The following is a 27,329-nucleotide window of genomic DNA, read 5'->3' on the forward strand; positions in this document are numbered from 1 at the left end:
GATTGTACTGCCCTGACTGTTATAGACTTTAGCATAAAATTTTCAAAAATTCTTACCTGAGTAAGTTAAGGTCTACACCATGGTGCAGAATGCCTTTCAGTGAGTTAAAGACTCTTAGGTAAAGGTGAACAGAAAGGCAAGCATCTACATGGCTTGCAAAAGGTATTGAATGGGATATTCAACTGCAATTGAGTAACTAATTCCTTTTTATTTTACCTGGAATTAGGTAGCTTCAACTTTTGAAAATCCCACTAGGCACCTACGTCTATCTTTAGGGATTCTTAAAATTTTACCTTCAGCATCAAAAACTTTACAATTCAAACACAGTATGAAACAAAAATATAAGGATCATGAATATGATTTTCACAATGCAGTATTAAACACACAGTACCTTTTCCTACACAGACACAAAATTCTCATTTTTCTAAGACTACTTATGTTAATACATAAAGTTCACATACCCTCTGCTTCATCCAAATTTATTTTCTGACATTTTTTTTTCCCAATCTTTGCAATAGAGTCTTCTCTCTTTGACAGCCGGACTTCCCTAGCATTTTTTCCATTTTCGCCTTTCATTTTGATAGAATTAGACTTTCCTAGAGTTCTTCCCTCTCCCTGCATTAGAAGGAAAGTTAAGGTACTACTTACATTTAGGCTATATCATTGTGTACATAGTATGGTCTAAGTGAATAAAAAAGTTATTTTGAAAACACATTTCTCTAACACCACCACAACAAATGTTTTAGTTTAATCTTGATTTTGGCAAAGAACATTTGCCATAGCACTTCCCAAAAGTGTATAAATAAATATAATATTGTTTACTCTGAAGAATTCAAATTATGGAAAGGGCCTTTGAATTTCAGAGTAATTCAACCATTTTCAAACATAGATAAGCCAACAAGACATGAAACAACAAATACGACACAGTGAATGAGCTATTTGATTCATCATGAAGACAAAGTTCTCACAAATAAATGCTGTTGACAGTGGAAAATATCAGATGAATTATAGCTATACCCAATCTAGTTACATAATTTGGCTGATTCAAAATCATGGATGAATGAGCTTTTAGTACAGAATTCCAGAAGGAAACAAAAGATGATCTAAGGGACAAAAATCATTGCAGAAGACTTACAGTAGATACTTGATTTCTTGAAGTAGTTACAGTTGCACTCTGTTTTACTGATGCACCTTTTTGTTTATCTGTAAACACTGAACATAAACATACCTTCTATAACTACAGATTTATAATTTCCCAAAGAAGTAATATTTAAGTGACAATGATGCACAAAACAGATTTTTTGCTTTAAAATTTCTCAAATATGTACTCAGAAAATAAAGAGTGAGCACAGTTGATATCCCTGATACTTTTCAGTCAAAACCTACCAGAATAGAATCTCCCTCTCATCTTCAAATTTTCCTAATACTGGCAATACGGTTAAAGTTTAAAGATGCTGAGGTTTCATTTAAGTTCTCCTAAATTTTCAGCTGATTTAGATCAAATAGCTTTTAAAATCTCAGCTAATACTTCAGTTTGTAATTCTCAAATTTAGAATTTAAACAAGAAAAAAAATTCAGCAGAAAAGACCATTGAAAAGTCATGCTGAATCCTTTCCAACCTGTTTCGTGCATCAATTGTTTTCTAGACATTGCCATATCCTCCTTGTCTACTTCTAAGTAACTAAATGCCTCCTTCAAATTACATCTGCCTACAGCAAATATACTAACTGAAGACTGAGCTGCAAACACAGAATCATGGTGCTTTTTCACTGGTATGCTGCCAGAGAATCAGCCTACTGCTAGAATGATCCTCTATGATTTAGGCTTTTATTGCAGCTGGCAGTACGTAGGATTACAGTTTTACTTGTAATCCTTAAACTAATTATCTGTGAGAGTATTTAGATTTATATCTTTTTTCAAAATGACAATTGGTTCTGTTTCCTAGAAAAATGACAAATCTGATTCCCCTCAATAAACACCTCCATCTTTATTCTCCTAGTTCTTCCTCAAAGAGGATCTCTGCTCTAAGTCAATTTAATTTAACCACAACTAATTTTATTTTTAAAACTAAGTGTTCTATATCTATAAAAAGGTCTCCTAATGAAACTGAACCTTTACTCTCAAGACTGCTTACATTAATCTAGCGTGTTAATTGTGCAAAAAGATTGTCAACTCTTCGGTTGATTAACTTCCATTTTTCAAATTATTTTGTCCAGGGAAATCAAAAGTTACATCCTTTTTAGTATTATCTCCAGAAATCATCACTTAAAACTGGAGATGTAGGCTCTGCTACGTTCTCATGTTAAAGAAGGGCGTTATCATAGCAGTACATATAGCTGCTGCACAAACTGCATCTGTTTTACTTATACAGAATATTTCTTTTGAGTTAATTGCCGAATTCACAGAAGTTATTTGGCATTTTATTCTCATTATTATTACTGGGTACTACGTCCCTAAATATATGTGTGGATCTATGGCTGAGTACAAGTAAAATATTCAAGTATTACTAGTGCAAAATTACTTACAGCAACAGTAAAATGCCTGGCATCAACAGATGAATTTAATCTTTAGTCTTTAGAAACTGCACTCCTTTTTAGTTAAAAAGTATATATGGTATATGTGACATATCCAAATCTAATCACATTTACCTCATCTTCGCATCAACAGAAGAAACTAACCAAAGTCAGGGTTTATGAAACTGACTTGACATCATAAATAAAAGCTTTTCTGCCAACTTACCTCTACCCTTTGTTGGCTCTTTTTCATCTAGAACAACCCGCTGACCATCCAGATTAGATATAGGAACACCAAGATCAAGTGGTTCCTGCTCACCATTCTAAAGTCGGATCACAGTTTGTATATAATAGAGAAAAAGCTGTTTTCAGAATAAATTTATGCAGTCTGACATTTTTTGAAAGAAAACGAGCAAAGCATTTTTACGTTTCAGTGTAGCCTCAATATATCTTTCTTCTGCCATTCTAAAAATATTTATTCCATTTGCGTAAAACTACCTTGATTACAATGAGTGTAACCCATTTATGTGAGGAGAATGGAATTTGAGGAAAAGAAGATACAATGAGAAAAAGAATCATCCAATTTGCAAGTGTGCACAAATACTCTAAGACCATTAGTGTGTATGTTCAGCAAATCATATTTTTCAGAGGAAGTTTGAGATTATTTTATATTCTAAATTGGTTGTACTTTGTTAATTTTGTAATTTTATTAAATGACATTATCTTTATACCAACATGTTTTCCAGTTATTTTAAAAACATGGACTGGTTCAGCCATGACAGTATACATTCTAGAAACACCACAAAATTAACTTTCCATTCCTTGATATTCCATCATAATAGAATACAGAAAATGCTAGCCAAGTGTTTAGCAGTAGAGAAGTTGAAACAATCTGCTTCCGCAGAAATTTTCTGTGAGGGGATTTGAGGCAACTTTCATGATTCCCAGGATAATGGAATGATAGCTTTAACTAATCTCAATCAACTTTCCCTGGCTAACAATGGGAAAAGTTGAGCTCTGGAAGAAGCTAAGCTCAGGCTTTATTATTTAGGATGTTGAATTTATTCTAAAGGAGAATATGAAACAGATGCAGACTAAAGCTTTGAGGTAGTTACTATTAAGCATAATGGTTATGACTACTATGCATTTTCATCTCAACATGTAATTATAAATACAGATTTTAACGCCTAATTATAAAGATAGGAATAATTTCAGGGACTGCCATATGATCTTCTCCAGACAAAAAAATATTGCAGCTTGAATTACATCAAAAGATACTTACTAGTCTTGCCACAAGTTCATTAAGATTTAAACCATATTTTGCAACCACAGGCCTTAAGACCTCTGTTACTGGTTTGGTGGGTTTAGCCTTCAAACCAACTGATCGATTGATCGGAACAAGATCCAGCCTGAAATACATCAATTGTAACATTAAGTATGAAATATTCCGATAAACAAAATGTACAAAATACATAAAATCCAATCTACAGCAAAGTTATACCAGTTTATAGCTAGTGACCCAGGAACTTCACCAGCACAAATCTACCCTAACCTGAAGGGATAAAGCACTTTTAATACAAATAAAACTTCCACTGTTCCACAGAGCTGAGCGAAGGCGTGAACCAACCTAATTGCATGGTGATCCTCAGACCAATTAAATACATTCCATAGCACTTTCATCTTTACAGTGAGTTTGCTCTGACCATTCTGGTCCTGCAGTGCTTCCAAAGTGACTCCATGCCTGTACTGTAGCCTTGGATGCAACAAAAATATTTCTTCCTGCTTCCACAAGAGAGACTCACAATGTCCTATTCAATTACTTGAAATGGGCTTGGACAGGAATTCTTATTTTTATTTTTAAGCACAGGAACAAATACATTGGAGTTCCAGATGATGCTAATTTCTGGCTAGATGTCACCATATCACAAATAATTGCGGTAAGAGAAACTTACATGCAAAAGCTGTAAAAGCAATTCAGTTGGAATTTAAAGGATAAAGACAGCCCTCTTCAGAGTCTATTATGCAACTTTATACCATTTCATCAAAATAGCAAAAAAATGACATAAGAAAAATTTTTTAGAACACAAACAACTATTCCATTTATATCTATTTCCCTGGACAGAACTGTGCCTAATTCGTTTTTTTTTGTTTGGTTGGTTTGGTTTGGTTTTTTGTTTTTGTTTTTGTTTTTTTTTAAATGCCCTTCATCTGTGCCCGGATTCCTCCATAACAGCCACATTTGACTACAATGGCACTATATTATGAAAACAAGGGCAGGCTTATTACTAACAAAATTATCAGCAGAAATGTACATCATCAGAAGAAATGAAAATTATTAGTGATTTTGTCAGTCACGACTAAATGTAAACCCCATCTTTTCTCTCGCACAGATGTATCTTAAATGTAAGATGTTTAGTCTCATTGACTTTTCCTTCCACAAGAAACCTGAATAACTGAAACTTTGTCTTTCATATTTTCTTTGAATACAACAGCTACTAAATAGAAATGATCAAGTTTAATCATTAACTGGTAAATGACACAGAAGTGGCAGACATTCAGGTATTCAAGTATATCCACATAGTATTTGTCTTATGTCTGAAAATATTCCAAATATTTGAGTATTTTTGCTTACACAGTGTCTACCCTCAGAAAGAAACAATGTAGAACATTTCTGCATTTTAATTAACACACAAATAACATATGGTACTGCCTACCTAAAGTTCCTTTTTAATTTGGAAACTCAAACTCACACCTAATAAAAGGCTGCTCAATCCGAATTTCAAAATTGAATATGCTATACCATATTCATTAATCTGAAGTACCCTTAAATAGAAACTAGCCCTACTTCCTAAAGAAAAGTAATATAAAGCCAAAATGAAGAATGCCTGACAAAATAAGTTTTATTCACTTCAAAAGTGCAACTCCTTAATGTAACAAACATTCTACTTCACTACTTTTTCCTGAAGTAATTATTTCGGGAGTTTTCATAGCACTAGTTTGGATTTTTAGAATTTAGGAACATTAAAACATTTTCTGGCATTTTGGAAAAAGATAGAAACAGATTATTTTGAAAAAAACTGTATACTATAAAATAATATTACATAATATTAAATACATAACGTACTGAAATATATTATACCCATATTAATAATAATATTATAACATTGACTTGTTAAAGATTCAGGGTTATAAATCTATACTCAGATGAATTTACATTTATACAATTAGTCTTACTGTAATCTGCCAGTTAAGCACATAATTACAGATGTAACTGAATGGGAATATGTAATCAATAAATATATCCATTTAATCTTAAAGGCCTATTTTTTTATTGTTGTATTTAGGATCAGACTAGGAGACTTGCAGTTCAACTTTCATCTCATTTTTGTGCTGCTTCAACCTACTAAACACGTCTCTTCCTGATGCGGAAGGTCCCTCTGGCCCTGCAGATTAGCAGTTGTGAACAAGCACAAGGACAAAACTGGAACATTGGCATCAAAATCCCACTTGTACCCAAGACAGCAATCCAAAAAGCTTCCTCTTGCAGCATTTAAAACTCACCAGGTGCTGCGGTGCTGCTCTACTCAGTTTGAAACATTCCTGTAGGCCCACATTTCTCCTGTCGGTCCTTACCCTGGTTGCCCTCATCTGAATTACCTTTTAGTGGTACGCTAATCTCACCGCTACCTGAAGAGGAAGCGCTTAGCAGCCTGCTCTAAATCTAAGGGATATCAGTGCCTAGGCACTTGCGTAACTCGGAGAATCCCCATACTAAATGCATTTCTCTTGCATAAGTGTTATTGCAATCTAAAGTAAAAATGGATTTTTTACTTTAATAGAAACTCAAACTGCGAGTTAATTGCGAGACGTGGAAGTCAATCATTTTCGGTTACAAACATTACATCACCTTCCTTCTTCACATGACACTCTTTGCTTGATACTAAGGCCTATTTCTTCTAATGTGCTTGTACAATTAATGGGAACCTCAGATGCCCTAATGCTAGATTCTGGATTACACTCTAAGATGTTGCATTGCATGACTAACCGGATTTTTTTACTAGATTCAGACAAATTATTTCCTGCATTAACTACTGTTTTGCTCCACAGGTAACTGACAATATACTTTAATGCACTTACAAAAAGTAAAATGGAAAATGGGGTGGAAAATGCCAGAGGAAGATAGTGTTTTTGACTCTTACCGAAATAAAGTGCGTTTTTCTAAACGTAGGTCCCGAGACTCCAAGATGCTACTGTCTTGGTGCAATACAAGTGGCTACAGAGCACATGTCAGGAACAAAACAAGAGAGAGCAAATTTTAAAATATGTAAAAAAGAACAGCTGAGTGGTTAAAAAAAATTTTCAGATAACTCAGAAAATTATTAATATAGGTTGTATGCATTCTAGCGGGTATTCATTTACAATTGTGAGACAATGACCAAACTTCCACTTCCACTGGAGTCCGCAGGTATTCAGGAACTCAGCGTTTTAAAACAAGCCTAGGTCCTTCAACTTAAATAAATTATTACATAGAATGATGCATTAGAAAACATGGCAAGTTAACAGCCTTTAAAAGATTTAAAAGAACAGGCACATAACTATGCACATTCATTGATTTTTGTCATTGTAATCATCTAGATTGATCATAAGCACAAATTTAAGACAATAAACGTTTCACATCCACAGCTTCTCTTTGAATTGGAGATACTTCTGTTGGAATAAGAGCCATACCCTCCCACCAACATACAGTGCTGTCCTGGAAATTTTCCTCAATATTAAAACACGTACCTTAATTCTAGCATGAATTCATCACATTCACCTTTGAACAACTGAATGTCATTATGTTTCTTTGCTTTAATGAAGTACCATCTACTACAACACATTTGTTTTCTTTGTGGATACTTTCAATTAAGTACACACTAACCATTCCTCTGGACAACCTATGTGGACTAGATACCTAAATTAACTTCTTATTATAAGGAAATCCTTGTCATAAGCTTTCTTCTGCTTTCTGTAACGTAGATACCGCAACCAATCACAGTACTCCAGCAGTTCTAGTTTCACTAAAATTCTTCCATTAACTAGCATTGCCAACGTAAAGCTATAGGTAGAACCAGGAGATACGTATTACTATTGAGAGAACTTAATTCCTTGTTACTAAAATGAGTATGAAAATGCTTTTAAAAAAAGCACAGGAATATGCAATACCTTATCACCTCCTACTAAAAAAAGGTCCACTGCAGCTATGTTAATGCCATGTTTCTCACAGAGCCCAGATAGCACCTCTTTGATAGAGAATCCGGATTTAACAGCCATTTTGCTGGATGAACCATCCGGAAGGTTTACACAGCAGTATTTGGGGGATTTCTCTTTATCTGGTACAAATGCAGGTAATCTTGAGGCTTCAGACTTGACAGGAAAAAGAAAGAAAAGTCAGTGCCCAATGGGAAAATTAGGAATATACATAAACTTTTCGAGTCTGTACAAATAAAACCAAGCCAAGAAGCATACTTTCTACCATGTTTACAGTTTAGAAATCCTTTCAAATATCACAAATATCAGATAAATTTAAATCCAGGGAAAAAAAAGTTTCAATAAAGATAACAGCACTGCACAAATGTAAATGTATTTCAAGAACAGATGAAGTTTTAAACAGCAAGTGTGTAAAACAGGTTACAAGAATCTCAAACTATAGAACAGGACTCCTAATCAAAAAGTGTAAGATGCAAATAAAATCTTATTTAACTTTCAAATAGTTAAGTGTCTATACTCAATAATGACTTGCCGATGTAAAAATTACCATTGGCACATTATGAATCAACATTTAAGTGATGAGAAAACATCAGGTTCCTCAAAGAAAATTTCCTCTTCTTTTAACATAATCTGAATGCTACACATAGAAATACAACATAGAGAAATTAAAATTTTAAAATAATTCACTTAATGAACATGCTTTTTTGTTATTAAAGGGAACAAAAACTATAATGTTATGGGTTAAGGCTAAAGAGTGCAGCATTAACCTTTATTCTAGAGTTAACAGCGGAATAGCACCACTACTACAAAATATCAAAAGTATCTTCGTAAATTTAACAAAAAGCTCACCTATAACTTAAAAGGACACTACAAAAATACTGTTTTCAACAGTCTTTTAGGGTACTCATCATGCTTTTTCTCTTTAACTTGCTGCTTCTCATCCAAATCACAGTAACTTTCTGACTTAATCAGTTGTGGAGTGAGAGAGAAAAAGAGGGGTTGTTGCTTTAGGGAGGCTTTGCGTTTTCTGTTTTTTAAGATAAGACTTTTCTGCAACTGAAATAAACATGACTTTGCCATGCTTGCTTCCCTGAACAATATTTGTAGCATAGGCAAAATTACATAGTCGCTAGAATCTAGTCTACTGGAGGGATATCAAGAGTATAAAAAAATTTTTTAAATTTCCTTTTTTATATTCTTCCTCCATATCAATGTACTTAAAATAAATTTTAAAAGTATTACATTTATGTTCTATTATTAATACCGTTTTAATTTTGCATTTCATTAGTTTTACACTGCGAAGGTAGAACTTGATGGTTAGAAATCACAGTGTCTTCACTGATTATTTTCTTACATACTATGACAAAAATCACAGTGTTTGCAATGAAATTCCCTACCTCTCCTTTCTCAGATTTTAGGAGCAGAGTTAAGTCATAATGACAAAAAGAAAAACTCACAACTTTAAAAGAAACGGAGAGGAAAGAAGCACAGCAGACATGGGCACCACAAAAATCAGCCTAACACAACTTGCACACACGTCAAGCAGAGGGAAAGCTTTAACATGTGGTTGTTCAGAACAGAATCTCAAAGCTCTAGTAGGTGGAAAAAGCTGTTTATAAAGAGCTACAGTAGCTCCCTTTGAAAGGCAAACTTTTATTCCGGAAGTTTACTGGTGCCTGAAGTTAAGACAGACAGGATGCAAAGGATATCTTTGTTACAAGGACAAAATAAGAAGCAATATATGAACACAACGTCTATTACATTTCTAGTATTCTAAAATTGCTCAATACTACATCTTGGCCTCTAACTGTAGCACTTAAAGACCCTTTCTCAAAGTATTACTTCAAACAAATTACTTCACACTACTTCGAAAATTAGTAATTCACTGTTTTCACTGCTTCCCCACTTCTTCATTATTAAGAGTCAGCCATTACCAAATCAAGACTAGCAGTTGATGACATGGAGCCTTGTGATTCCCGTCTGTATGATAATCCATTGGACTGCATAGAATCTGCTAGTGGAAAGAATCAGCAATCAGTAAAAAGGCTGAGTTTTATTATTTATTCTAATACAGAAAGCTATTTCAAATATTAGCTCCTCTGGTCAGAAAAATAATTTTTTTCATTAAAGGAAAAAACACCAAATCTTCATACTGTGCACTGAATCATGGAAAACCAAACCAATATAGAGTCATAAAATCATAGAATGCTTTGGGATGGAATGGACCTTTAAAGGTCATCTAGTCCAACCCCCCCTGCAATGGGCAGGGACATCTTCAACTACACCAGGTTGATATTTGGTCAAGTATTTCTTGGTTATGTAACCTTTGAATAACCCCACTTGCTTTTATATTTTAAAAAACCCAAAAACTAAAAACCTTTTTTTAAATCTTAAAATGTTTTTAAAAATTTAAAAATTATTCTACCTCTTCAGATATTTTGAAGAGAGATAAATATTTTGAAGAGTGCAAGTATGTTGTTAGAAAACTAAAATCTAAGATAATCACTAGTCACTTTCAGAAGTTTAAGTGTATAATCTTAGCAAATGCCTCTGATGTCTTTTCACATAAGAGTATAATGAGAACACTTAAACTATCCATCTGATCAAAGATATCTTCTGGGTCTGGGCCTTTACTACAAAATACAGAAGAAGAAACCACACTAACAATATGGTCCAAATTTGGTGCTTCAGTGGAATTTCTCTATCATTTTTAACTCAATGGAATGAGTTAATGCGAAACTTTCATCTCTTCCTCTAGAGGCCATGCAGAGGTGCTTTCATAGGGGAACTCTTCCTTAAACTCTCAAAAACAGTTAAGCAACAAAACAGCAGATTACAAGGGTTTCCACAACTCTGACTCTTCTTTTTTCATTTTAGTCAGGAAAGGTGGAAACAGGTAGTAAGCGCGTTCAAAAGTGAACATACCTGTGCAGTACTAATAAAAGAGAAACGTAGGATAACGCAGATGGAGGAATTTTTAAATAGCTGTAACTATAGCGCTATTTGCATGTACAGCTACTGAACTTCTCTGTAGAGTTGAAATTATCTTACTATAAAAATAGTAACTCTCTGCTTGAAAAAGCAATTGCCAACACATAGAAATGCAGAGTCTGCTGGAAAACAGGAAAAAAGTCTCTTGGAAGTCAATAAAAACAAATTCAAGTATTTTCATACTTTTATCTATTTATAGCTACTAGCCCCGCTATGGCATTCTGACTTGACAGTTTCTTCTCCCTCTGTCACTTAGATGCAAACTAAACATGATGAGATTAGTCACATCTATTGCTGAAACAACTTTGCAACTAAGTGGAATGTGACTACTCACCATTTGGATAATCACCATTTTCTTTTCTCTTCTGTGATTTTCCCAAACTCTTACTTCTTGACCATGAGAAAAATGTTCCCCTTTTTTTCTTCTCGGTGTCTTCCTCTCCTGACTCTTCATTTAAAGATCTTCCGGACTTTGATTTACCACTTAACTATCACAAAAACACAATTAAATCATTGGTTGGATCACAGTTTTAAGTATATCATCTAAAATAAACCCTCCCACACTTCTTCCCAAAACAAGAGTGTGACGGTCAGGTTAGCTGTCGTCGTTACCCCACTCACAAGTGTATATGCCAGTATGCCTCTCAGCAGCAATCAAAAAAAAAAAAAAAAACATCCAGTGGGAACAAAAAGAAATATATAGATGGGAACGTGCTACTTGGTAGGGAGTACAAAACTGTAGCTGGAAACAAGCCACAGAGAGCTCCTGCAAACATGAAACAAGTCTCCACAGCTCACCAGTAATGCCTAAGTTAACGTGGAAAGGCCATTTGCCTTCCTTTTAAAACATAGAATTTCATTTCCGTATTTCAGAAATTTTTCCTAGGCCAGACTTGAACATGAACTACATTTAAAGACAATGACAAAGTATTGTTTAACATTTACAAGTATAATCAAAGTATTTATTAGTGCTGAAGAATACAAACATCAGGAATGTTCGATATTAAACTAAATTTGCTTTTAACAAGCTACTATTCTTGTTAGATTATTAGAGTATTCCTTAAAATGCTACTTTTAAAAAGGTTCCTAGTTATAAAAATACATAATAGCAGATGGGCTAATGTGTAGTGATTGACATGAAAAATGCAAAGTTATAATTTACCCATACAGTTATGTAATACTATGGTGGTATTACCAACATAAAGAAAAAATAAACTAAATAATGTTAGGAGATCAGTAAGACTACAGGTCTAATTTTTAAGCAACTGGTTTACACAGAATTATCTTAGTTCAGTAGGGGCTGAGAAATTAAAAAACTATCCTCTGCAAAGATGAGTTAGATTAGGTTAAGCCTTCTCCAATAACTTCTGCTAAAATGTCTGCTCTCAGCAAAGGTTAAAATACCACATCTTAATTCCAATATTCAATCAAAAAAGCTTCTGAACTGATGCATTAGAATAATCCTCACTTTGTGAGGATTGTACACTTGTATTTAAAAAATAACAAAGATTTAAAATTATAATCAGGAAGTCAATAGTTAGAAATCTGATACAAAGGTATGGATTAAAAAAAAAAAAAAAGAAGTATTTTCCTGAGCACATAAAGATTTTGTAATTATATCTGCCAGCACCACTAAACAAACATTGTCATTGTTTTTCATATATTATCTTTGATCTTCTAAAGGACTTGAAAAACATTATTTAAGAACATAGTTTTCAGATAACAACAATACAAAGATAACCTTTTTCGGTGTTGAGATATTGGACTTCTCTGAACTGATACTGTGTTTAGAAGTGGGGCTGCTGGGAACACGCTGAGGATCAGGAAGGGGACGACCTTCTACTTCAGCTAAGATGCATTCTTGATAAAGGGGTGATTTGAGAAAGCGAGTATAGCTATCAAACTTCATCAAGTTAAATATCTGAAATTAAAATGCAATGGATAATGGTTACATAAGCTTAAATAACACATCAAGAAAATGAAGCTATTTCACAACAGCCAACTCCCACAAAATTTAGGACATTAACCTGTAAACAGCAGTAGGCGTGACTTTGTTTAGACCTAGTTAAATACACTGCACCAATTTAAAGTGAAACATAATTTGACCTCTTCCCTTAGCACAGGTTCAGAAAAGTGCTGTGATTTGTGCAAAGTGCATGAGAAGCTGAGATGCTGTAGAGTCTTCACAACACCATCCTCATAGCCATCTTTTACTGTGTTCATGCCTTTGTACATTCTATGCGAAGCGCATAGCAAGCTTGCCTTTTTAAATATTAAAGATTATTACATCAGTACTACATGTGACAGGATTAAATTATACAAGCGTGTTTTAAGGTAGCTATGAACAAGAATAAAGCTCGTGGTCTAAAACTCAGTAATATGATATAATCACAATATGCAATAGTATGCAATGATACCAGATGTACAAGGTTAATTACTGACGTGGGGAGGAGCAAAGAGCCCTTTACAGTATTATATAATGTTCATGTGCCCAATCATAAGTAAAAAAAAAAGATCAACATCTTTGGAAGATTCAATAATCAAGGTGCTGTAAAACCAAGAACTTGAAAAAGAACAGTTTACATAAAATGGCTGCTCTGGGCAAGACCAACATTTATCTTTAACTACATAGGAAGGAAGCAGCTCTGTACCAGGCCTGGAGCAAATGCCTGAGGCTAATTTAGCCATAGCTAAATTTATGGAAGTAAAGGAAGAAAAGTTCATTCTTAAACGCTAAACAACGTTTGAATTTCTTGTTCCATTTTTGCAAACCTATAGTTTTAAGTGAATCCATACTTTTACCTTTACACCTTCTCCAGTGATCCAGTTGATCTGAAAAAACAGTAAGAATGCCACCTTCTTTGGACATGACAAATTCCCTACAAGCAGAGAACGGTACGCGCCACCCAACTGGTTACCGCATTCCCAAGAGCCTACAGGGAAGTCCATCGCTAAGCCACAGTGGCCCAGTTGCAGATGGAATTCATTTTTCAGGTTGTGCATTTTTCTGGCAAACAGCAAGATGCTGCAGCGTCACAGAAACCTCATTCAAACTGAGTGCTGACTTCCACATTCTTGCCTTCCCCTCACATATTCCCATTCCCTCTTAGGTGCTACCTGTCATGTTCGCCCTCTAACAAACTGTTTTCCACATGGTAAGCTATGGAAAAAATACTTTTGTAGGGTTAGTTTTGCCAGCTTAACGTGCTGACGCAGGTCAGCACGAAGACTAATGTGCCCTCAATGCAGTGTCAAAGAGGCAATCCGGTGTCAATGACTCTTCCCACTTGAAAAACTGCTCACAAAGGGGAATCTCTCTCTCATGCTATGAAAGATACACTCCTCTGACCACAGGTACACTGCCAAAATTTAAAAAGTCAACTAGTTTCAGAGCACACATAGTCTTCAGGTCAAGACTCAACAAATTATTCAGTGTACACAACGCACATAGCTCGGAAATGTTTTTTGAGTTCTGCTGAACTCAAAGAATAACACTGTGGTGTATTGCCAAAATAGCGTAAAATACAGAGGAGCAATTACAAGATATCAAACGCCTCAGTCTCACAGACTCACAGATGAACTGCTGATACAAAGTCAGTTATTGGGGAAAAATGGTAAGTGCAGTCTGCACACACCAACACGAATGCAAAAACCAAGCTAACTGGAAAATACAAAATACTTCACCTGTCCTTGAGGTTCTCAAGGAAATGAAATGTATACAGGTTACACTCAACAAATTACAATATTTTAAGCTAAATGCAATTTGTGCCCCCAAAATATAAGACGCTATTTTACGATGCAGCTAACCTTAAATACCTTAAATTTAATACAGTTTCAGGATGAAAAACAAAGCTTTTCAGAGTTGTCTCCTGTCACGGAATCTAGCACCAAAAGAAGATAAAATTGTTATTTCATGCTAGTTAATTCTCTGTAATATTTTCCTTTATTCTTCCTAAGAGAGACAAAGAGAGTTACCACAGAAATGAAGTCTGCAGATTACATATACTTAATACAGCAAAAAACATTCCGACCTTTTAACTTTGCTGGACAGAGTGATGACAACTTCACTGCTTTATCTTGAGCTGATCGTCATCTGCCCTGCTACGTTGCTAGCCCACACTATGTCCCCAATTTCCTACCTTTAGCATTATCATCATATTAATTTACACATGTTAATGACTTCTGCATATTGGAAAAATCTAGCAGATGCTATTTCTTGTTCTTACAAATGCGAAAGAGAAATATAGCTTATAAAAGCATAATTTGAACTTTACATGTAAACAAGGGTAGTAAAACTTACATCCATTTATGCAATTCTACATGAAGTAAATGATATTTCATTCTTATTTTAGTATCTTCAAGTGACCTATACTGTCTTGCATCCAGAAACACTCAAAATACTTGCTCTTATTCTATTATAAGAAACAGCAAAATCCTAACTAGACATTTTGGCTACATCCACATTGTCATATTACAACACCTCTAACAACAGGCTTAAGGGCAAATTTGTCAGGCTATGGACAGAAAGCAACTTCCAGCAGCATTCCCAACAGGCAGTGCTTGAGCGCTAATTGTTTCAGCAGTGCCTTCCAAGGCACTTTCCCACACACACTCCTGCAATTCCACTGCAGCCTTACAGCAACACACCCTGTTCCCTAGCATCATATAACACTTACCCGACGACCACCACCGATCAGCACCTTTGCACTCTATGCTCAATGCTGAAATCTAAAAAAATCTTGTGAAAGACCACAAATGCACAGCCTTCGCATTATTAATAAGGTGTCACCACTGTAAACTGAACTTTGAAAGACTGCGGGTGTGTTGTGCTGACTATACACACCTACAGTTCTGTGTTCCCGAGGTCATACCACCCACCAGGACCACAAAAGCGATCCACTGCAAAACCACCACTTAGTGAAACCAACATATTAAGGACCATCAAAGCAGTTGATTACCCAGCACCAACCTCAACCGAACACACCATTAGTACCTCCACTGGCACACCCAGCTCCAGGGCCACTTACTTTGGCAGAAGTAACGCTCATCCTGCTTCACCTAATTTTCCAGTGGGAGGAATGGGCCTGACTGAGGGATCTGACGGAAGAACTACAGAGGCATTGACAATTTGAGATAAGCAGGTCAGGTCCAGACAGGCCACGTGGCTGGGATTAGACCCACAGCAGCACTTCACATCAGCATTTTCATCCACCTTATGAGCCCTTCAGCCTAAGGACACAGTGTTTTCAAAGAAGGAAGAAAACCTGCATCCACCTAGACACCAGACTCATAAGAACATCATCTGCTCCACCAGCCAACTGGGAGAGGATGAAGAGGAATTCAGGCATGGGCTCTACAAAGCCAAGATGAGGAATACATGAGAAAACATCTGGGGAGATTGTGGCTGGTAATTGCCACAGAAGCCTCAGGCCTTGGTAGGTGCATGGGGGGTAGCTGTAATGCTAGAAGCTACCAGACCAGCAGTTAGACCTACCTTTCTATCTCCACTTCACAGATGGAAGGTACTATACCCACCTGCCCAGATTGCCCCAAAAGCATGCGATCTGAGGTTGCACAAAGACTAAGACTGTGACCTGCTTCTTTTATGCAGTTAAAGCTATAGCCTTGATTTCTAAATAACATGATCTCAAAACTATTTCTACTAATAAATTGTTAGGGTGGGAGAGTTACCAAAGAGATTACTTAGGAGAAAAAAGAAACTTAAATTCTACAGAAAATGTAAAGAGTATCCTGTTGTTACATAACTGTTCTGTTCTGAACATCAATAATTATTTAAAATACATCCACTTCAGAGGTCTTCAGACACGAACAGTTTTAACAAGCTCTTTGTCTGACTGTTCTATTAAAGCATACGGGAAGGACTCCTTTAATACAAGAGATGTATTTTACAAACCACTTTAACCAAAATTAGACACTATTTGTGTACACAATTGTCTACTAAAGAAAAGAATAAGCAGCCGTACGCAAACACCATATGCAATGGTGTAGCAACACATGGATTTACTTGCGCTAAAGCTTCATTTCAGTAATAGTATTTTTCAGATTACTTTTTAGTTAATGGCAATTTTCTACACTTATGCAAATGTACAGAAAAACAGCCAAGCAGCCTTCCATTATACAGCCTTTTTCTATTCTGCTAACAGAATGTATATGATCTTGACGTCAACGTCTTTTTCTACATAGTAAAATATACAGCATGTGAAGCTACTTTTATAGATTTTGAAGTACTTCAAAGGAAAAGATAATAGACATACATGTACAGCAGTCATGTTTTCTATAGTTACCTGAAGCTGCTGTTCCTTGAACATATCTGGATGCGGAGAATTGAGAATATCATCTGCCAACTGTGCCTGGCTATCAATATTAACTGGGGTTGTAGCTTTGCTACACAAGAACTTACTGAAGATCTCCCGAGCTCTGTAAGAAAGCTAACAAAAACAAATGCTAAATGTATGTTTGCTTTAAAACCATATTTTTAGACAGGCATTTCTTACACTGATATATTCCACCCAAAAATATACAGCCATTCCATTAATATACAAGCGTTTTTCATTTAACAGCTTTTATTAGTTTAAGGCATATAAATAGGGTCTTTACTTTAAAATTACAAATAGTCATCAAGTATTTCTTAAGCAGTAAAAATTGCCATCACAATAAAAAATAAAATGATCAAACTATGAAAACAATAAAAGTGAAGCACATCAAGTGCTGTCTTACAAAGGAGAATAGATTTTTTTAGATTTTAGACCTTTTACATAACAGTCACTATTTAAATAAATCAATCCTCTAAGCTTCAATTCCTTAAGTGTATATATATGAATATTTACAGTCAAAAACATTCATGCTCTATTTTTAGCTTGTTTACTTTGAAACACCCACATTTGGAAATAATGAAAAACCACCAAACTGAGCTCATAGCCCTTAAGGGTGGTGTTCAGAAAATACATTGTTCAAAGACAGAAGAGAGTGGGGAAAACACCTCAATGGTCCACAAAAGACCAAAGAGGGACTTGCAAGATGCAACCATTTCCACAGTGTAAACCTGACTAGATTTTGCTGGGCTGTCGACAGAAGTGTTGCCAACCTGCACAAACCAAAACTGCCTCACCGACATAGGACTGTCTTAAAAGGATGCGATGCAGATTCTCATAATTTGTGAAAAAACATGACTACATTTACAGCAGCAGATATATCTTAGTTATAAACACATTATCTTGTCTAGTGGAGGCAGTCTAGCTGCTAATTTTCGCCTCTCCTTGACATGTTAAATTAACTTGCTCTGCACTCCCTTGCACAGGGCTACTGCACTTAGCCATTTTTCAACATCCAGTATACCTTAGCTCATTTTTACAGAGCTACCTCTGCACTTCACTGCAGTCTAAATATATCCATCATCTTAAACCTGGGACAGTACTCTCAGGGGACCGAGAAAATTAGACGGAGGCTCCAACCTTATTTTAGTGAAGTCACAATAGAAAGACCAAGCACAGCTCCAATTTCAATAATCTTGAAGAAGTAACAACTTTTACTAAGCAACACCATATATTGAAATACAACACTGACTTACCTCTTTTTTATCATGTGCAGGTACATGGTTAAAATATTCACAGGCCTGCCAAAATAAAATATTTTCTTCACTAAATTCTTTCCGCAGAAATTCCTAGGGGAGAAATAAACAAATAAATAAATATCTTATAAAGAAAAGAAGTTACTTGCCATTTCAAACAACATATTTATAATGCTTGCTAAGAATACTAAAGTTTGCATAATGCTAACATTTCAATCAGTCTCACAGTCCAGTTTTCTTCTAAAGTAAAAATCAATGCATGGCCAATATATGCCCAGTGCTTCTCCTCTTTCTCAGTTCTTTTTAAATGTGTACAATTGAGAAGAATCCATCAAGTTACAATCAAATCATTTGCATGTACAAAGATGAAGTTTGAAGCTTCATGTTAAGTAGTGTATAAACTAGTGAATAAACTTTTAATAAAAATTTAAATAATTTATAACTACATTTAAAAATCACACTGTAAACTGGCTGTCTTTAATTGCAGTTCTGCTTGTATAATAGAGTAGATGTTTATCGATCAGTGCCCGTAATCAATTCTGTATTCGCTACAGCGCCTTTGTGCATCACATGGCAACTACAAAAAAACATTTATCACTGCTTGCTGCTGTGGTTACATAGGTTCTCCTTGGAAAAATGCATTATTAGAGAAAGAAAAAAAAATCTCCCAGTACAACACGCAATAACCAGGACATTTATATTATAGCATCCACAGGTCCATATGAAGACTGGGACCCCATTCAGTTGGGAAACTGTACAACCACAAACTGCCCCTGATTCAAATCTGTATAATTCAATATTCTCTCAGCATACGTTTCTTGAAAGCATTTTAACCATCAGGGGGAAGATATAAAAAAAATTATCTTGGTCCTCTAAAAAAATTATCTAGGCATGCATGTAATTGGAACAATGCTTGTTTACACTTTAGAGCTTTAGGTATCAGTGTTTAATTGGAAATTTTATTTTAAGTCTGCCCACAAGGCACAACCTTCATTTAAGTGTCACAATGGTATCACTCAAGCTTCCTTAACATACAAGGCAGTCTTAGAAAGCAGTGTAAGAGGAATCTTCACAGAAATACTTAAAACCTAACTTTATTTGTGCTTTTAAGATTTACACAGAGTTTAGGGAGTCCAACTGTAAGAGAGCAATTGAGATAAACTACAATATAGGGAGTCTAAACACACTAGCAATCTCTCAATTTAAACTACAAGTTCTTCAGATACCTAACCTGAGACACCAAATGTATAAAAGACAATCCAGAGAGCAGTCAGGGAACATTTCTGCATTTTACATGTAATTACAGATTAAAAGAGAATCAAATTAGTGAGCAGGAACTGGAACCCAACTGCCTACTTCCCCGCTCAGTGTCTTCACTACGAATCTATAGACAATCTCCTGCTTGCTTTCTTTCTGGCGACGTGATTTGGGCACAGCTGGCTGCACAACAATTCAGCTTCATCAGGAAGACTGAGTGGTGCCCCAGTTGGAACATTATGTAGCCTTGCAGTTGTCACACACGGCTGGGAAGCTGGAGATGTTGGTTTGAACCACTTGAGGAGGGAACCTGCAATCAGGTCTCTCACTTCCTGGATGACTGCTCTAATCAGCCGACTATTATGCAAAATGCGAGTATTTGCAAAACATGCAAAATCTCTTCTTCTTAGAGAGTAATTCCTGCTCTGTGACAAAGCTGTCCTCAGGAAAGGCCTATGCATGCTGAATCCCAAATGCACTAAGATGCTTACTACACAATCGTAAATTAAATGCTGATGCCCCAGTGTTCTCGAATACTGGCAGAAATCTGTGTCTTTTGGCTAGTTACAGGTGACTCCCTTCTCAGTCCATGGGCTTTATGAGCTTCCCTTTGAAGGAACATTAACCTATCACTTGAAAAGGCTTTTTTTTTTAGGCACCATGACTCTGCTTTATGCCAGATTCCAAGTAAGTTTACTGGTGGCTTAAAAGTAATGAGAAAAGACAACTAAACTTTCAGTAGCGCACTACCAAACTATATCATTTTTCAGGTCGATTCTAACATCAGATCAAAACTGTAATTTTTCTTTCCGCCTGAGAAGAAGTCTCAGTATCTAAGCAGAAACACTAATAACTCTTAGGCTACTCTACTGAGAAAAATGGAAAGACAGGGAACATAATATCCAGGATATATTATTTTGCCTTCATCTTTTCTGTTTCCTCAAAAAGGTATTCACTGTTAACATGTTTTTTTGGGTCCCCACACCATTTAATATGGAAGTCTGCTTATTAATCATTTCATATTTTCATGTACTTTTGTATCAAGTAAAGGAGTCCAATAATCTACATCTCTTATACCATAGGTTTCTTTATGTCCTGTTTTTGAAAATTATTTGGACAGCGCAAAACATCCTTGTGATCCAGAATCAGCAGCAGACTTTCAGTGCAACAACGCAGAAGCGTATAAACCTCTATTTCCTTACATGTAAAACAGATGACACTACTTACAACTTCATAAACGTGCTGCGAAGAAGCTTAATTTATGCTTTGCAAATACTCAGCACTACTCCTGCAAGCTGCAGCTTTAAACAGTGCTGTTAGCTACCTTAATTATTTCCAAAAAGTATTTCTAAAAACCTTTTGCAGGAAGATACGCCACTGTATCATTGAAAAAGTGTTCTACCTGGCTTCCAACATTTCAGTAGGCAAACATGAATAGATCAGCAATTCTTAGGAAACTACTGCCTCTTTCTTTTTTCAAAGGCTACAGATGCATATGTAACCAAATGTAATTGTTTTATAAAAAGGAGAAGCTTTCTAAAAGTTCAGATACAAAGCAAAGTATAGCCTTCATTTTATCTGAAACTTTTGCTATCCAGAAATGCATGGTAATATGTGTCTCACTATGAACTCTTATTCAACTGTGAACCAGTTTAAACTTCAAAATATGCTCAGATAACAACTGTGTAACAACAAACTATCTCTCGCCCTGTGTAAGGATATTGTCAAGAAAGAAAAAAGAATACAGAAAAATTACTGCAGCAATTTTGAAAGGCCCCTTACCGTCCCTCAAAACTTACTGAAAAATATTTAACACCAACAGGATCCTGAAGAAGACGCTCAAATGAAACAGCCCAGCTTGCAACTCTTCTTTCTCGAAGTCGTCGGCAGCTCTGTACACTGGGAAGACTAGCATTGCTACTGAGGCTGTTTTCACTGATGCAGTCTTTTAAATCAGTACTATTGAGCTCTGTTAAAAAAAAAAATGAACAAATTTGTCAATAAAATATTATTCACTTTTACTCTTCAGCATCGTTTACTTGATTTATCACACCTCCTGCTCAAGCTGAAAGTAGTGCAGACTTCCAAATATCCCTCCCCATTTCTATTAGGAGCACTGCACAGACAAAGCAACCCCAACCATCTCTCAATTTTCTTCTGTTCCACTGCAAAGAAAATTAAATGAGCGTTTTAACAGCAATCCCCTGCCAGAAACAAATGGGGCAGGCACAAAAAGAAATCTCTTTTCTTCCTTCACAGAATAAATATTTTGGACAAAATTTTCTGCTCACATTCTTTATCTCATGGACTGCAATCCTTCGTAATATTATCCAAGTAGGCCTTTAAGAACCCATCATTCAACAGAAAGAAAAAAATCTATTAGTTGATGGGAGATAGCAAAATCTCATACACTCTTAAATCAGCAGACAGGGACTATGTGAAGTTTTTCATGGAAATGAGAGATTCCTATTAAATGCTGAAAATTTAGGAAAGAAGTCAAATGAGGAAAGAACACCAAGGAAATTGAGCTAGTAATGGATGCCTTCGTCATCCATGGAAAGCAGAGGTATCAAACCATAGGTCCTAAATTTATCAGGGTTTCTGACAAAAACAGGGATCCGTGACTCCCTTCCAGACTCGAGCCAACACAGTGCAGTAATCTAGGGACCCCAAGTTGAGGAACGATCAGATTCTTTAGATCTCAGAAAAACAGATTTTTTTTTTTGTATTCTGAAAGACAAATTAACAAGAAAACACAGGGAATTCAGGAAAACGCAACCTTGTGTAGCAGTGTGACTGTAATAATTTCAAGTATTGACCCAGATCATCTTTGTCCTATAACAGTAAACAGAGCATGAAAAATAAATTTTTCAAGGAGTGACCACTTGTTCACAGAAGTGTAAAGGTGAAAGAAATGGCTGCTCTAAGCAAAAGAGGGAACTGTACACAACAGGGTCCTATTCACAAACCCGTCATTTTTTTGTTGTATGTCGTTTTACAAATCACCGCTCTCTTCATCTCTGCTTACATAAATGTAAAATTGGTATAGTAGTACTCACAGATACCCATGTCACAGAGGTGATCTCAGGTTTAATTAGTTGTGAAGACACAACTGAATAAAGCCCTCAGCTACCTGGTCTGATCTCATACAGCTCACTGGAAATGTAAACTGATTGAGAAAACTGAATTCACAACCAGTAAGAAATGACCTGTTCTTCACAGAGACATTTTTATTGTTGTTTATTTTCCTCAGTTAATCACCTGGACTAACTAAAGCAAGGAGTAATTTCACCAAAATTACTACTTTATAAGATCTCCCAAGTTCTCCTTTTCTGTTATAAATATTTCAAAGCACTTTGCATTTCCAAAGTCTATGTTACAAAACATTACTATCCCTCCCTGGAAGTATGAACTTTGAAAAAAGGGACCATTCAAAGATAGTTATGAACATAGGAAGAAGTTATAAAGATAAGAAAAATTAAAGAAAAAAACAGTTCTGAAACTTCATTTTTAAATGTATTCTGTAGCTTAGAAATATTTACTAAGATGTAGGTTAACTATGGCAAATTTCTGTAAGCAAAGCTATTGTTTAAGACAAAAATAAGACAAAATAAGACAAAGATAGAGAAATAGATTAGGGAGGAATGAAAATGTAACTATATTTTCAACAGGGATAATATTTAAGGACTATAATAGGACATCAGGTATACAGATATTTTTCCTTGCCTAACTGTCATATTAATCGAAGCTAATTAAAAACACTCAAATAATGCCAAATTTTTATAAGAATTATTTATTCACTTTTTCCTTTAAGATACATGAAAGCGTATAACCGAGTCAACTGTTAGCTTCATTAGAGAATACCTGTCACCACAGTGAAACTATTGTGAAAGAAGCTAATATGAATCTGAAGAGAATTGTATCTAAATTTATTATCTGAAGTATTTTGCTTTAACTCTGCAGGTGGATACATTTTATTTTACAGTCCAGGATATAAATAGACACCCACTTCTTGATATATCTGGAACAGTTTCAGATACTGCCTCACTCCTAGAGGGTTCAATCCCCAGTGTTCTCCAGTGATGAATGATGAAAATTTCCTAGTTCCTTTCAGGCAATATTGGAAAGGTAAGCTCATCCCACATACCAAACCATTTAAACCTACTTGGCTGACAGAGGGAAATCGGGAGAGTAGCCACATGAAGTGCTCAACTCTAAATCCACAAGTCACAGTGCCTTAGGACTCAGAAGGGATTGCAAAATGGTAGGCACGGCAGTCCTTAGCAGGTCAGCTTCCCCTTCCTCCCTCCAAGCGGCGGCTCCCCGGTTTCCCTACGGCAGGCAAGGAAGGCCAAACTGCAATTACAGTCTCTGAGTGTTTACACCAGTGGGTGACTGCTAACTACCTTTAATTGCTAGCAGCTGCTCGCTCTCTCCAGCTTGTCAGAGTCACATTTGCTCTAAACTACACGGGGTTCTCGTCCCTCTGATACATTGCTGACTCTGGAGGTCCCATGAAAACAAAAGAACAAAATAAGACTGCATTTTCAACAACTTTGAGAGCTACTGGCACAGGTCCTTCAAAGTGCTAAAGTTGCATCAAGGGATTACTCATTCACAGTAAACTATCTCTGTTCTGGTGTATTTTATTTAGCTAATTCAGATTTTTCCAGAAAGAACTCTTTGAATTCATACTTAACCCTGACACTGCTTTGTTAGCCCTCAAACAAAAATGCAGTCAGTTTGCTTTTAAAATCTGTACATGAAAAATCTGGACATGCTGAAAACAACACAGACAAGGTTGTTTCCCAGAAAAGGCCTGGTTATTCTAGTTTCTTTTACCACATATATCAACAGTTGCAATTAAACAGTTACAACCTAGTACAGGTATACCATTTAGAATCAGAGAAAAAGAAAGGCCAGATGGGAAGAAAAACCCCCACCAACTATAACACTAGTATACAGTTTATCCAAATCACGCTTAATGAAGACTCTATAAGCCGTAACTCTGGCTCCGCTCCCCTTGCAGAGGAATGTTTCCAATGTAAGACTTCAGTGTCAGGTTTCCCGACGCTCACAGCTCGTGCATTCCTAGGTACACACAGCCCACCTTGGAAAGCAGGAATGGAGAAACTTTCCAACCAAGCCACATATTTCGTCTAATCATCACTCTGTGATGATCATTAGAGGAAACATAGAGCCCTGATTCCCACCCTCAAACGTTCCAACCGCAAGGCTGTTGTGCCAAGTGGCCTCCTCCTTCTTATTAAGTGTTTAAAAACAGATTAGCTCTTGGGAATCTCAGGATGACAAAGGAGTTTACTGTGAAAACCCCAGCTCGGGTGCACAAAAGACTTAGCAGTATTGTGAAGTTTCCTAATGCCTGCCTGACTTTTTCTTTACTGTGTAGAAGCACCGACTCATCTTGCATTACCTGTAAAAGGATGCTCCTTACTCAAGCATCCTGAATCCCAGGGACCTAAATTTATGTCTGTTCTGTTCAAGAACCACCGTACCTAGGGAGGAAGCACCACTTTCTGTGCAAACTCATTCAGTTTCATTTATTACCGTCTTCAAATAGAGAACTGACCCAGAATGTTTTCTAAAAATCTGCAGAAAAAACATCTTTTACACCTTTTGTATTCACACATTCTGTGGCGGTTCTTGGTTTTGTTTTACAAAACCAGCATTACGTAAGAGAAGGCAGGCATTTAATCAGCTAAGATCTTGAAAGTATACAGGACAAGATGGCTTTGAAAGTTTTGATTTAAATAATATAAAGCAGTAAGTCTGAATACGATTAATTAAGGAAGTTTTTGTATGCATTTGTTCATAAAATTCATATGCATTTTTCAACCTACGAATACTTTTTATTATTGCGAGAAGCTACACGTATTCCTTGTAATCATCGAAATGCATAAATTCATATAATAAAGATACTCCAGTTAGTCACTAAGTACGTTACCTGGATAAAGCTGGTAAGAACCACTGTGGTGCCACTTAATCAAATACTTCAAGCCATTCACTGAAAGCCATCCTTCTGAATCCATACCAAGTTCAGCTGTAACGTCCCGGAACCCATTGGGTGCGGATTAGTCTTACTGTACGGCACATTGTTCCTCTGCTACTTTGGGAGAAGGGAAGCTAAGGCATTTCCCCCAGCAATTCCTGGTAGCCTCTAACACCATTCTAAACAAATTGATTCTTTACCCTCATGGCTTCAAGCAGAGGAAAGCAATAGTATACTTAACACAAAGCATTATAAAATGCTACATAAATAATTTAAAGAAAAGACCTTTTGCCACTGCTGCTAAAGGAACTTGAATTATTTATGTTACAGTGGAACACAGCTACAGCAAGTGTGCATTGCCAACATAACTGACAAACAAGTCATATACCTGGTGGAGAAAATAATCCATCTGTATTTATAGTGTAAAAAGTGTAAAGAGTGTTTTGTTTTATTTTGGACTTCATTGTGGATTTTTTGCTCTACTTTTTTTAGTTACTTTTTAAAATACAGTTTTAGATTATTTATTATTGTAAACATCAGATTCCTCTCAAAAAAGTCTTTAAGAGAACTTTTCCTTATGAAAATTCTTTCCAGGTGATGAACACTAAAAACAAAAATCCGCAGAAACTACAGCAAAGTAGTATCTTAGGAAAAAGACATTCATATAGTATCTGTTATGCTTAAGTATTTGGAAATAATAGACTTCAGCTTTGTGGAACTGATCTCTGTAGGGAATAGCAGGTAGGAACTGACTTAGACATTCTCAATAGGTCAGCTACCCCACCACCTGTCTGCCTGGGAGATGAATGATGATGCATTTCTATTATATGTCCTTTGACCTTAAGGTTTTCCCTTTGTAAAGTGCCGTCTAGGTATCAATAGTCGAAGTCAGACATAGCTGGGCACTATTGATCATCCCTGTGATGATTTAGATGGCTCAGTGCTCAAAACATCAGCCACAGCCTGCATGCTGCGTACGCACTCTCCCTATTCCTACAGTCAGCAGGAACGGACAGCTTCTGAGATGGGAAGTAGGAGAAATCTGCTAATTACAGGTCACTGTAGTAACATAAAATGGTTTCTGCTATTCCTAGAGCATAGGTGCTGCAGATTAATTGATCTATAGTAGTGACCTTGCATCTAAGCATTATTACAGTTTACATTCTGATTGTCTGCAATTCATTAAGCAAATAAACTACAGTTAAGAGTTGCTACTGGTCAGCATCTCTGGAAACAACACTAATTCAAGTACCTGTACCTTTCACATGTTACCTATCTTGCAAAGCCCAAGTGCACAGTTTTGGCTGCTGAGAACATCCCAGCCTTGCACAAGCTGAGTTACCATGTAAAATAAATGCAACAAGGGGTAGACGGTTTCCAGTGCCTGGCTCTAACGTAATAAAAGCCATATGGCATGAGGCTTCGTTGACCTTGGAAAGAAAACGTACAGAGAGCTGTCATGCCTCCTATTATACTGCAGGGATGCATATAAACACATAATAATTCCTTTTTACACATAAATTTCTCTTCCCAGACTAAAGCTTAACAACAGTATTTATAGTATCTAGTTATATGTACAAATACTAATATTAAGATTTAGTCTAGGAAGGGAAGTATGCAGTGCTATACTAATGGTTACACTGGTGAAAATTTCTCTAGACACACCCTAAAATGTGTAAATCTGTTGAACTATTAATGAATTGGTGAGATTAGAGAAGAT

General features: G+C 36.0%; 1 protein-coding gene across 1 annotated transcript in view; it reads right to left on the reverse strand.

The window, feature by feature from the left end:
• Positions 1-27,329, reverse strand: part of RGS12 (regulator of G protein signaling 12) — a gene marked incomplete at its 3' end in the record, with an annotated part of 89,137 nt that overhangs the window by 14,521 nt on the left and 47,287 nt on the right. The window contains exons 5-16 of the mRNA XM_082316018.1: positions 21,399-21,568; positions 18,343-18,435; positions 17,060-17,203; positions 12,496-12,675; positions 11,089-11,242; positions 9,698-9,777; positions 7,719-7,919; positions 6,713-6,786; positions 3,796-3,922; positions 2,740-2,836; positions 1,136-1,212; positions 462-615 (exon numbers count right to left, since the gene is read on the reverse strand). Of these exons, the coding sequence (XP_082172144.1) occupies positions 462-615; positions 1,136-1,212; positions 2,740-2,836; positions 3,796-3,922; positions 6,713-6,786; positions 7,719-7,919; positions 9,698-9,777; positions 11,089-11,242; positions 12,496-12,675; positions 17,060-17,203; positions 18,343-18,435; positions 21,399-21,568 (1,551 nt within the window). The remainder of the gene's footprint in view (positions 1-461; positions 616-1,135; positions 1,213-2,739; positions 2,837-3,795; positions 3,923-6,712; positions 6,787-7,718; positions 7,920-9,697; positions 9,778-11,088; positions 11,243-12,495; positions 12,676-17,059; positions 17,204-18,342; positions 18,436-21,398; positions 21,569-27,329) is intronic.

The sequence above is a fragment of the Platalea leucorodia genome, assembly GCF_965183815.1.
Source record: "Platalea leucorodia genome assembly, chromosome: 6".
Classification (NCBI taxonomy): domain Eukaryota; kingdom Metazoa; phylum Chordata; class Aves; order Pelecaniformes; family Threskiornithidae; genus Platalea; species Platalea leucorodia.